The sequence below is a fragment of the Cygnus atratus genome, chromosome 14 (genome assembly GCF_013377495.2).
Source record: "Cygnus atratus isolate AKBS03 ecotype Queensland, Australia chromosome 14, CAtr_DNAZoo_HiC_assembly, whole genome shotgun sequence".
In the NCBI taxonomy this organism is placed as follows: Eukaryota; Metazoa; Chordata; class Aves; order Anseriformes; family Anatidae; genus Cygnus; species Cygnus atratus.
Genome location: NC_066375.1, coordinates 647,534 through 660,599, shown reverse-complemented (window position 1 = coordinate 660,599; position 13,066 = coordinate 647,534). Strand labels below are relative to the sequence as shown.

The following is a 13,066-nucleotide window of genomic DNA, read 5'->3' as shown; positions in this document are numbered from 1 at the left end:
CCGGCCACTGGCACCCGCCTGGGCACGGCCCCCTCGCGCTCCTGAATCACGAATGACTCACTTCGGGCTTGGATGGGAGCGCAAAGCATGCATTTGCAAATTGGCTCGTGAGGCACTGCCTTGCGATGTAGGTGGGATGTATTACATACTCCAGCAGTCGAGCTCTGCTCTTTTTTCCTCCTCCCCTCCTCTCCGTGCAGGGTAGCTGCCTGAGCCCAGGGTTTCGGTGCCGGTCTCGCGGGTGCGCAAAGGCATCGTGTTGGCTGCCCGTGTCATGTGGATGTCCCCGGCGCGGCCCGTGACGGGAGCCCTGCACTGAAGATGGATGATTTGGCTCTGCTCGACCTGTTGGAGTGCCCGGTGTGCTTTGAAAAGCTCGACGCCACAGCAAAGGTGCTGCCGTGCCAGCACACTTTCTGCAAGCCTTGTCTGCAGAGGATCCTGAAATCCCAGAAGGAGCTCCGGTGCCCTGAGTGCAGGACGCTCGTCCTCTGTGGCATCGAGCAGCTCCCGTCCAACCTGCTGCTCATTCGCCTGCTGGATGGAGTCAGATACGGACAGAATGTTCCCCGGTTCGGCTCAATGCAGAGGTCGGGGCTCCTGTCCTCCCCCGCCTCCATCCGGAGGCTCCCGCGGGGTCTGCAGCTCCACCAGCACCGGCTGGCGACCAGCCCCAGGATCCACATGGATGGGGTAAGCACCAGCCACATTTTCCACTTTGCCGTGGGCATACAGATCTATTCCTCTGTGCCAAGAGCTATGAAACTTCCATGCTAGCACTGCTGCTATGCATACATGCTGATGTTTGAAGTAGGAGAGATTGTCCTTTTGTTTGCAAATCTGGCTGCTGTTTCCTTGTGATATTTGACTATTTGGAGCTCATCACAACAGTAATTGCACTGAATCCCAGGCTTAGATAAAAATAGCTTGCCTTTCCCCTTACAAAAACTTCACAGCAGCTGTTTTTCTCTGGAGTTTTCAGGTGCTTCTGATATTTGGAGGGCATTTCAGATGCTTTAACTTTCAGGCGATTTACTGATTTTTGATTGATAGCAATTAAATCAGTTGTTGCAAGGCTCTAGCTATTAGAGGTGGAGAAAGGTGTTTCTCATCTGCGCCTCAGTTTCCCCAGGCTTTAAAAAGGAAGGAGTGGGCATAATGATGTTTATGTCCCTGGCAAAACACTTTGAGGTTCACTAAGGAAAAAAATTAAACTCAGCTTCATCTAGTGATGATTTCCTAGGCTAATTTTAAAATTGTAAGTTGCTTCTGTAATTTTCTCTAACAGTACAAAAGCTTTTCTGAAATAATTAGGATGTGGTATGAGACCTGGTAAGGAGCCTGGCTCAGATTGCATTTTGAGAAAAGACTGACTCGTGGCCTCACCATTCCTGTGTTATATTCCTGGATTTCCATTTCTTTCACCTGCACTATTCTGTAAAATACCTCTGAAATCTTTCCATAACGTTCAGAAGCTTGACTCGATTGGCTGATAAACCTGAGGGCACTTCTCAGAACTGCAGAGACACAAACTCAGGGGCAGACTCATAACAGGTTTTCTAACTGGCGTGTTATAAAGGCGTATACTTGCGTGTGAGGCTCTATGGCTGCAGAGGACACCGCGCTTCGTGTGGGCCCGAGCTGCTGCGTGCACCGCAGGGAACCTCTGGAGCACTGATAGGTCATCCTGAACGTGTCACACACAGCAGCCAGACCTATCTCTGGAGCTCGTGTCCCAGGTTTTCCCACCGGAAAACGTGGCAGTGTGGCCCTGAGACGTGCAATGAGTCCCTTTACCACAGGCAGCGGACACAATTCCTGTGCCGCAGTGCCCAGTGCCCTACCCCGGGGCACGTCGCAGCGGTTGGGCGAGGAGCAGCGGCCTCGGTGCACGGGAGCATCACGGCTGCTGCTTCGGCCGTGGCCACGCAGCTGTGAGTGCCCGCAGGTGGGCAGGCCCCACAGGTGTCCTCCACTTCTGCCCCGTGCTCCTCTGTACCGAGAATTCGTGCCTCAGCTCAGAGGAGAGGCAGCCCGATCCCCAGGCAGTGAGCAGCGCTCCCCGGCAAACATGCTCATATTTATTTTTCTTCTCTCTCGCCCCTTTTGCGTCTCCATACTAGTTCTCAGGACAGGTAGAAACTTGCTGCTGGTGTTGCACCGTGGCCGCTCTCCTGTTGGCAGCTCCTGAAGCGTTTCCGCCGAAGCGCGCAGCCCGGCCGTGGGCGCTCAGCAGGGTCGGTACCACGCGGCGCTGCCAAAAGGCACCGGGGTGGCCCCGGCTCCCCGTGCTCTCTGATGAAGGGGTGTAAAACAGTACACTGGAATGCTCTTGGACTTAATGAGTTAATTAATTAGAAAATACTTTGAAAACCTCAACTGCGAGGTGAAGAACACGACCATTAGTCACGTTTGGATTTTGGAGATTCCAAATACACACAGCCTGGGCCGTGCCATTACAGCTGCCCCAGGGGGCAGGAGTGCACGCACACCCTTCATGGGGCTGACACCCGGCACCAGCAGCTCTTCCTCTGCAGCAGCGGGGACCCCTGCCAGTGCCTGTGCTGCAAGGAGGCCAGGACACAGTAAGGACGGCTTGCCTTCCTGCAGCATCAAGCGCACAAACACCAGGAATGAGTGATGAGTTACATCGCTGAAGCAATTTGGATACGCAGAGGCCTCCAGCAACTTGAACTTAAGAGCAGACACTTTTGTGGCAGCTGGCTTTTATAGCACAAAATAGTGTCAGATTTTCAGCAGAAGAGGATGGGAGGCGGTTTGTGGTCGTGGCTCCCATGAGCAGCGTGGGCACCAGGACTGAAGCCTCACCTCCCGTCAGAGGTGCCGGAGGAGCAGCAGCAGCAGCGCTGGCTCCTGCCACCAGCACTGCCCAGCCCTGCGGCCAGCTGGCACCAGTGGATGCTCACAAAACACTTTAAGACTTTAGTGAGCAAGAAAGGACCCTTTACTAGGTGCCTCTGAGATCAGCATCTCTCCATGGGCTTATTTAAGACCGTTGTGCTGCTGCTGCTGCTACTACTACTGTTATTATTATTATTGTTAATATTACTACTCCTACTACCATTATTATTATTATTTAACAAGCACAAAGACATCTTCCAAACCAGAAATCTGGTCTTAAGATTATTTTTAGATTTCTTTTGTGGAAAAGTTCAAACTTCTGAGCTGATTTTAACTTTCTTATCTCTGCATCTTCAAGGATTTGATAGTACTCTTGAAATGACCCGAGTTTAAAAATCCCAAACCAGGGGAAAATAGCAAGTAAAATCCCAAACCAGGAGAAAATGATAAGTAGTAAAACCAACTGGCCAGATGCAGAGACAGCTCCCGAGCATCTTGATTGCAGCCTCACTGGCACCCAGACGCTGAGAGTCCCCAGGAACGTGACCGGTGCTTGCCTGTCCCCACCACCCTGCAGGCAGCGCGTCCCCATCCTGTCCCCGTCCCTGTCCTGTCCCTGGGGTGGCACGGGGGGAGGCAGCACCATCGCTGCTGGGGCGTGCATGTGGCCCTGAAAGGCACTTTTTTGCTTGTATGCACATAATCCAGTGGCTTTTCAGGGCACACTGAGTTTGTTGCTGGGTTTTGAGTAGTGCTGGCATTGGTTTGGCCTTCGCGTCACCAGACAAGGCCTGCTTCATCCCAAGGGGCACAGAGCTCCTGCAGCCCTGCTCCAGCACAGCTGCCCCACCGCAGCTGCTTCCTGGGTGACCCCTAATGCAGCGTTTGTCTGCAATGCACTGGAAGGTGGTGTGGTCTCCAAAGAAAGACTGCCCCAATCTGCATAGACTAATTACTGTCAATACCGTACACCACTTCATGCTACAAAGCAAACAAAATTAATGTACGCCATGCTGCACTGCAGCCAGATATGCCATCAAAAGTGGGATACAGGACATGCTTTGTTTTTACAAAAAAAGACCTTCTATAAATAAACTGCCTTTACTCCATGGAGCTGAGAAATCACAAGTTAGACTGAAGTTTCTCCTCTCAGAGGTGTTTTCTTGACAGCTTGTTGCTCTTCATCCTCACAAGCGTCCATGAAGCCAACACAAAAATAAATAATTAACAAAATAAATCTCCTCATCACATAGCAAGCCAAGAATTCACAACATTCCGCGTGTGAAGCGCAAGCAGTCCCCAGCAGAGCTGCTGAACAATCAACAGTACGCCACAGAGGCTGCAGTCAGGAGCTCCAAGGAGCCAAAGTCCTCAGAGGACAGACAGTATTTCAGTTGCAGCCCATCCCAAACTATTTCTCACTGGGTGGCACTGACATCCCTTCTGAACGTGCCTCCCGCGTCCCAGCGCAGGCCTGGCGCGCTCTGGCTCTGTGCATGTGGCTGGTGAGCACTGCCTGGGAAGCTGCTCCAGGGACGTCTGGCCAGGCTTAAGATCCTTAACGTCTATGCCAAGAGGACAAGACTTAGGATTTTCAGGATCTCCACGTAATAAACTGTCTGGAACTCAGAAATGAAAGGATTTGCTAGGAGGTGAATGCGTAAATAATTTACACTGAATCCTTTGAACTCTGAGGAACCGCCCCTGGCGTGTGCAAGATGCGGTTCCTGCTCTGCCAAAGTGGCCGTCCCAGCGGGCTGCAGCCCAGCACGGCCCTGGCACTGCCGGGGACGAGGACGCTGTGTGCTGCAGCACACAGGGCTGCACGGCAGGTGCCCGGCAGCCGCCAGGGCAGTGAGCTCTGTCCTGCAGCAAACACGAGGCCAAATGAGACGGAGGTGAAAGGTTACAAGAGTGACGGCTTGCCCATGAAAACAGACTGTGCCGCTTTACCTGTGACTTTGGCTGTTTTCTCTTTGCATGAACCGAGTGCTGCAACAGCCCCCTCCAGCACTTCATGGGAGATAGACAGATAACACCTCTATCGGGATAAAAATACACCACACTCCAACATCGCCACCTTCACATGGGCGTCTATATATAGTGCTCGCGCCTTGGTATTTTCTGCTCCTCCAGAAACATCTCCAGCTCCTTTCTGAATTTGACAGACAGGATTTGGATTGCTGGCTCTTTTCAAAACCTTGTTCAAAGCAACCTTCATGCTTGCACCCAGCAGGAGCAAACGTTTTCTGACTCAGATCACTGAGCGACTTCCCCAAGAGAAATAAAAGCCGGTTCCTGCGCCATCGCAGGACTGAGACGCAGCGGGGCCGGGGCGCTCCCGGGCTGCTCCGCGCAGGGCAGCAGGGCCCGCACCAGGAGCAAGTTTCCCTGGTTCCACAAAACTGGCGCTGAGCTAACACATGAAAGTGTTTTAATTTGTTACCAAGGCAATGAGTCAGCCTCAGCTGGCAAGTCAGGAATAGAATAACAGGATTTCTGCAGGGTAGCGCGTTCACCTATTAAGCGCCGTGGTCAGCGAGGAGGCTGAAAGTCTGAGGCTCCCCTTCTTCTCGCCGAGCTTCCCCGCTAGTGGCTGGCACATCCCCGGGCCCTGCAGCGCGGCACCTGGCCTGGTGTTGCTGCTCCCCGCGCTGGGCTGGGGGCGCAGGGACAGGCAAGCTCTTGCGTGGCTCTGCCAGGGCGAAGCTCGGAGGCAGCCCCGGAGGAGGCTGGCTCCCGGCAGGGAGGACGCCGATGCCCTGCTTTAGTTGGAGCCTCCCCTCCTCTCCCTTACTTCTCCTCTGCCCTTCTCACAGGGGAAGCTGCAGCGCTTGCCCTTAAATGCGAGGTCTTGTTCTGCTGTTACTAATTGTCAGGTACTCAAACTCCATTTAGCATCGGAATTCCACTGTGCAACGGAATAAAGAATTATAAACTTTGTTCTTAAGACAACTTTTTCCTTAGGAGGCTGTGAGTGGATATTTGAGCCTAGCCTTTTACTCTTAGCTCAGGGAATCTCCCTCTTGTTTCGGTGCCAGGATGGGCAACACAGTTTAGGCACTGTTTTTAAGAGACAAACATCTATCCTTTAGAAATCAGATCCCTTTGCGAGGGTTTCCTTTGGGTCCTGAATAACTGATGGGCCCAGAAGTTCCTGCTGGTTTTGCAGAGAAGGAAGAGCAAGCCTTGCTTGCTGGGAAACCACATCTGCTTAGCTCTTGCATAACTCGGTTCCAGAGTCAGTCAGTCTCCTTCAGGAAATGTAAGTGCAGAAAGGGCAGAAGGGCTCCTTTTACAGGTCCAGGTCTGGGCAAGAGTGAGCACAGCCAAGACCGTGAGGACAGTGACCTCTCCAGTCCTGACCCCTGGGCCAGGCAAGGCCCAGCACATCGTGGAGCTCATGATGGTCGTTAATTTACCATCAAAATGCCTACTATGCAATGCAGCAAGGGCAAAAAGAAAGTGCAGGGCCCTGGCGGGCTTTATCAGCAGCAAGGACATGGTGCAGAGCCGCTGGCCTTCAGCAGCCTCGCTGAGCGGAGCAGTGAGCAGGGAGCAGCCCCCTCCGGCCTCCCCGCTGCCCCGGGGCACTGCCCCACAGTGGCGGCACTGGGAGCTGGGGCGGCGGCGCGATTTCCCCTTCCCGGCAAAGGGAGGTGGCACAACCAGCAGGAACACGCGAGGGCAGAAAGCGGAGGGGAGCAGTGCCCAGGTTTCCTCCCTCATGGCAAGCGGCCACGGCTGAGGAGCATGGTCCCGAAGCGGAGAATCATGACCAGGCATGCTGAGGGCTGACACATTTTGTTTTCCATGCGGCTTAAAGCCGTGACACACAACGTAGCCACTACCCCAGAGTGCTGACTGCAGCAGAGACACGGCCATCTGATAGCAGCCGCCGGCGGGGAGGAGGCAGGGGGGCTCGGTGCGGGCGCTGCAGCCACGGCCCTGCACTGGGTGCCCAGCCGTGCTCACGCTGTGTCCCCCTCGTGTCCCCAGCACCCGGGCGCTCCGCCTGTCCCCCCGTCCTCGCCTGTGCAGCTCCACCTGCACCCAGGAGAGTGCATCCCCGAAACGAAGCCAAGCCCTGGCGTAACGCCTGCGTTGCTTGCATCTTGGCACTCGTTCTGCCTGCCTAGAATCTCTCCTGCGGTTTCACGCGGGCCAGGTGAGGCCTAATATGGCATTGTGCTCCTCCGGAGCCACTGGGAAGCTCCTGACAAGCAGCCGCTGAGCTCCACCTCAGGGATGGGTGCGCGTCGGCACTGAGTCACGCAGCTGCTGGGTGCAGAATCCTCGGAGCTTCTTGTGACAAGAGCTGCTCTGCACTTTCTTTAATCATTTTCCCCGTTTCCCACTCCCCTCCTCCTGCATTACGAAGCCAGAATAACAACAGGCAAAGTTCAGAAGCGGCCTCAGTAGGTCTCAGCGTGGCTCCTGTCCTAAGCCCAGTGGCGAGCAGGCTGCGAGCGCTCCCCCCGCTGCCATCGCCCCACGGGGCTGTGTCAGCGCCCAGTGCCTGCCGCCTCATGCCCCGCCGGTCACGGTTCATCTCCCCAGCCGGTGAAGCCCACCCAGCAGCACCTGTAGCTGCAGACAACACTTTCCGTACCCAGCCACGTCCGTGTGCTCGCCCCAGCCCCTGGGCCGCAGCCCCTCCCGTGCCCCCCCAGCTGCTCCTCGCTGCACGAGCAGCCTGCTGGCGCCAGGAAGATGCGAGCCGTCCTCCTCGGGGGAGAAGGAATGCCGAAACTACCCAACTGTCTGAAGCCTCAGAACATAATTATATGAGGAGATTGAAATGACAAGTTCGCTTTTGATGGTTTTGTTCTATGTGACAAGGCTGGAGTTATCTCCTCTGCTGAAAAGCAGAAAAACAGAATTGTAATGGCAATTAATTTACATTCAAATAGCTCTTTTCATCCAACTGGATCCTAAAGAGCCCTAAAAACTGCACTGATCACACAAAGGAAATGAGGCAGGGCTCATTCATCCCAGCTGAAAGGCTGGCAGTCTCTGGCAGAACGTTAAAGGAGGCTTGCAGAAATCTAGCCATCAAATGGATGCAGTTTTTAATGATTATTTTTCATTACAAAAGGCTGCCATGCCCTTTGGAGCCTGTTGTGGGTGGTGGGTGCCTGCAGCTCAGCATCCAGCAGCACCGTGTGTCCCGGTCCAGGTTCAGACTCGTGCTCCTAGCACGCAGGCACAGAGCCAGCGCGAGGGCGTTAGGGGCAGGCAGGGCGCTGCCTCGCGTTGCCCCGCTGGGTGAGCCCCAGGGATGCAGCTCCCTGTGTGCCCCCCCGCCCCGCACATCCCCAAACACTCCAACAGCCCCGAGGCGTTTGAGCCTCAAATGAAAAATAACCCAAAAACACTTGCACACTGAATCCGAAGTGTCTAGTGGGAGAGAAACCAAGCTGGAAAACATCCAGGAGTGGATTTCTTCTCTTCCTGGCAATGGTTAGCACTATCCTAGAATAAATTGCTCCTCTCAAGGTGTCTGTTAGGTGTTAGGGAATGGTGTGGCCGTGGGAATGTCACTGCCTCTGCGCCGCACGGATGCCAACCCTCCTGCAGCAGGCAGAGCCGCCGGGAAGTGCTTAGCTCAGCGCCGTGGCCGCTCGGGGTGAGCCCTGCCTGGACGGGGAGGAGGCAGCGAGCGGAGCCCAGCACAGGCGTGTGTGGCCTCGACCACACACGCGGCTCCCCAGCACCGCCACCCTGCTCAGGCAAAGGCGCTGCCACCGGCACAGCCTCATCGCCTGGCACCGCCGACGAGGTGCAGGGAGAGCGCTCTGCTGGGAGCTCCCCTTCCCCGTCCCTGGCACCGTGAGTCGCCAGCCCCTGATGACCCCCACCCCGCAGACCCACGCGCTTCTCTTTTTTTCAGTACCAGTGCTGTGAGTGTGTGCTCTTACATTAACCCACTGTCAATAATGAGGAAGTTATAACTAGCTCATTTAAGATAATTATAGTGCACATTTCTCCCAGCTATGAAGGGATGCTTTGAATTGCTTCTTTACACACACACGTGCATATTTTTAATTTACGTCTTTGTTTTGTATGGAGGGAAACTCAGATGTATTGGATGGCTGCCTAGCACAGCCAATGCCAAATGCCAAAAATGATCAGAAAACCCTTTCTCCCCTACCAGCCTCAAATCCACTGGGTGGGGAACAGCCACGGGGTGCACCCACCCCATGGGCTTACCAGCCTTGTAACAGTTCCTGGCAAGGTGGCCATGAAGGAACACACCGACCTTACCTTGTGAGTGTGCAAAATGACTAGAAAGTCCCAAAAGACCAAGATTCTGAATATTTTTTGGATGCTAAAGAAGCATATAACCATTAATATTAAGTATAATTTTGCGTCCACACGTTTTGCAACAAATTTCAATGAGTGAATACAAACTCTGCTCTACAAAGCGGCGGGTGAGATTCTGTCAATTCATCGTTACAAGCTCCAGGATACAGCTGGGAAAGAAAACAAGACTTAGAGGGATGCTGGAAAGGAGAAGGAGCAGTGAGATTTGAACGGGCATGGAAGTGAGAGGAAGGTGAAAGAAGAGGTAAAGAAGCGAAGAAAGCCCAGCCCGGCCCAGCCCAGCCCAGCCCGTTACCCCTCACGCCGTGCTGGGAATGTCCCGGAGGGCGCAGCCACGGGGTGCCCAGGCTGCAGGCTCCCACCCAGAGGGAGCAGCGGGGACAAGGAACCTCGGGGCTGTGGCAGTGAGCTGGGAGCGCCGCGGGCCCTTCTCCTGGGACGGGCTTGGGAGGCTCCGCTGCTGCTGCCAGGGGGCCCCGCCGCCGGCTGCGCTCACTTCCCCCGCAGCCTCCCGGCACCAAGCTGCAAGCCAGGGCCATTTCCATTGGCGTCTGCCCAGCCCAAGAGCACCAGACCTGCTCGTCCTCCATGGCCGGGAGCTGTGGCCGGGCCCCCCGCCATGGGAGCCAGCAGCCCATGCCCCAGCGCTCGCCGCAGCATCCCGCCTGCCCCGCGCAGCCAGGAGACCCCCGTGCGTTATTTGCCAGACAAATCGGCACTTAGTGGCAGGGCCACGAAAGTGCCAACCCTGCCCACCAGGTGCACTGCCGCTGGTATTTCTAGCAACACTAGAAATATTCTGCTGCAGCCGGGGAGATGAGTTTTCCTATCACAAAACTTCAGCTCTGTATGGGCATGTCTGGAGGCAGGGGTCGTGGCCGCACACAGCTTCAGAAACTTTATTCCCGTCCTCCGGGAGCAGTTCTGCCTTCCAGGAGCTCTTGCGGACAAGCACTAATTGCTCAGAGGGTACCCGACCCTTTCTTCACGCGCTGAGGGGTGAGTTTCGGCAAGCCCTCATGTCACAAACACCTCTGTTCCAGCCAGTTTTCAGCCCTCTATTCAGGCCCGCACTCCTGTCTCATTAAAATTAATTTCTCAGAGTATCTGATCATCCTCTTTCTTGCTGGAGAAAGAACATTCCAGACTACCCCATTGCTTGTTCACCATTTCCCAGTAGTAATAGGTTTGCATTTCATTTCAGAGTTTCTCTTATTTTTAATATATTTCCATAACTCGTTCTTGGTGCCTTTTATGTTTGGCCTTATTTCGTTGTGCAACCACTCTCTCATCTTCCCGCACGTTTGTGTTCCTCTTTTAGGAGCCCTGCTCTCACAGTTTGCATCAGTCCTTTATGTTTTCTGGTCACTCCTAAAGCACTCCTGCCGTGCTCCTCGTCCTGGTTTGACACTGGGAGTGTCACCGAGTCTCGCGGATGCGGCCGAGCCCTCCCGTGACCCTGCAGGTTTTCTTCCCCAAAGACCCCGCAGCCTGTGCCCTGCTGGAGGACGTGTGCGTGCTCAGGCATGCATTTGCAATGGTTTCTTTGGTCTAGTGCTGCCCGAGTCAGTATTTCCAGTCTGTGCTCTGAGGATGGATGGCAGAACAAAGCTTGCCTGACTCTGATTTTCATGATTTCCCTTTTTTTCAGCAATGTACTTTCAGTGTTAACAAGCCAAGTGCATGCATTTACTATTAGTGCAAATTAACGGACGAGTCAATTAGAACTAAGCATTAAACTAATTGCTTCCTGTTTCAAATGCTTTGAAGGAAGCACAGTACATAAAATTTTTCACATCTTAGTTCCTTTTCCCTACCAAGCGTCAGTGTTTGGGAGTGCTGGAAGATCTTCTTTTCCCCAGACTTAAATCATTTTCTGTGGTCTTTTCCACACTTCAAGAACCAGCGCTGCGTCTCTCTTCCCTTTCCTGCCCACCCAGGGGGACTGACCCGGGGAAGTGAAGCCCCCGGCCCCACGGTCCCCTCGCCACCCACCCATCCGTGCCGCAGCCCCCTGCAGAAAGCCGGCGCGAGGGCTGGGGTCCCACTGCTCGGGAGCAGCGCCCTTCTCCAGCCCGCTCAGCTCCACACCACACAGCCGGGAGACGGAGCCCAGCAGTGGCCCAAAGGACACGCTGTGGCTCTGGTCCCATCTGCCAGAGCTGCAGGGGCCAGCAGGACCCAGGCTCTACTTTCCTCAGCCCCAGCGCAAAGCCTCCCCTCTGGTCCAAGGAGCCCTTTGAGGGAGACGCTGCCGTGTCAGAAGGCAGAAAATGGATCCGTCCCGTAACTCAGGATTCACACCAAAGGCAGCAAAGCTCCCACAGTCAGAAACAGCATTACTGTTAATCAAAAGGGATTAAGGAAAATGAGCCCACAACGCAAGATACTATCAAAGCCAGGAATCTGGTACGGTTCAAAGAACACAACATCTGCACCTCTAATAGTTCAGATTATGGCTTAGAATATATACTGCTGCCTCACTTTATGCCAAAACCAATCGCTATTTGCCTCGAGTGAAGAAGCAATTTCTCCCATCGGCACACCACTGCCGAGCACCTTGCGGTGGCCACTGTTCCCAGCTGGATGTGAGACGAGGACTGCTCACCCGATACATGATGGAAATGCGGTGTACGAACACAAGCCTGTGCTAAAACAGCATCGGTACGTACGCACTCAACGCTCCACAAGCACGCACGAGGACATCTGTTCCCCTGACTATGATTTCCACCACCTCTGCCACCTGTGGAGCCAGGGCTCTGCACCTGCTGGGGCTGTGCCGAGGCTGCGGGGCCCGCAGGAGGGCAGGACACGGCGCTGGTCCCTGCGGGACAGCTCGCTCGGGGCCCTGAGCAGGGCTGTGATGTTGCGGATAACAGTAACCACAAACACGGGTTGCTTACTTGTTTCAGGATCTGCCTCTGTGGGACACAGCACTGTGCTCGAGGGATCTCCACACAAGTACATAAAGAGCAAGCCTTTCGGCTTTGCCATTTCAAAATGCACATCTAGAAGACCTCAACAGAGCACAGAGAACTCCATCCTAACGGCGCTCCTTGCAGGAAAGCAGCCGCAGGCAGCCCCAGAGCGGACCGCCTGGGTTCGCAACAGCGAGGCCAGGGCTGCCTCTGCATTTATTCAGCCATCCCAATGATCTGTTGCACTGTGTATTAAATTAAATTGAGTTTTCTAGTACAGATACAGGTCAGTAAAGCTGTTATTTTAAGTGAACCTTGTGGCTTCATTTCAATGAGAGTCAGGATAGTAAAGTTCCCTCATTTCCGCTAGGTTTAGTATATCTCTTCTTTCTCACATTATACTGCAACAACAATAACATTAAGAAAACCTCTCTTCCTGTAACTCAGATTACAGACTGACATAAAATCACGGTCGCGCAGTGTTGAAGTGGGGCGATGCCCACAGGAAGGCAGGCACCTGCACTCACCTGCTTCCCGTAGCTGTTCCTGAAGACGCTCTGTTGGCCCCTGTGGGTGACAGCCATCGGGCGCTCGACAGCTGCTGTCACCGCCAGTCATGCTAAAACAGAAATACCATGTTCATTACAATAGGCATTTTATTAGAAGAGAGCTTAGAGCAGGCAGAAAAATCCCATGGGAAGACTAGTTTAAGGCATTAATTGTTTCTTAATATTCTCAGACAAGTTCAGCCTGCTTTTCATCTAGATACAAATTTGGAATAAGTATTTTGGAGCTTGTCTTCATTAGAAAAAGACATCAAGAAAGGATGTGGGTAGTTAATCACAGTAAATGCATGCTTCAGCCTTAGACCTCTAACTTTTTCCCAGTAATTACAAGTACTTTTGGGGAATTCTGTCTGTGTTAAACACCATTGTCACAGCTGAGCTGTAAGGGTTGTT

The 13,066-nt window shown here is 53.9% G+C and overlaps 1 protein-coding gene across 1 annotated transcript in view; it reads left to right on the top strand.

Annotated features, from left to right (window-relative positions):
• Nucleotides 1–321: 321 nt before the first annotated feature.
• SH3RF2 (SH3 domain containing ring finger 2) overlaps nt 322–13,066 on the top strand; it is a 30,897-nt gene continuing 18,152 nt past the window's right edge. The window contains exon 1 of the mRNA XM_035560711.1: nt 322–693. Within this exon, the coding sequence (XP_035416604.1) occupies nt 322–693 (372 nt within the window). The remainder of the gene's footprint in view (nt 694–13,066) is intronic.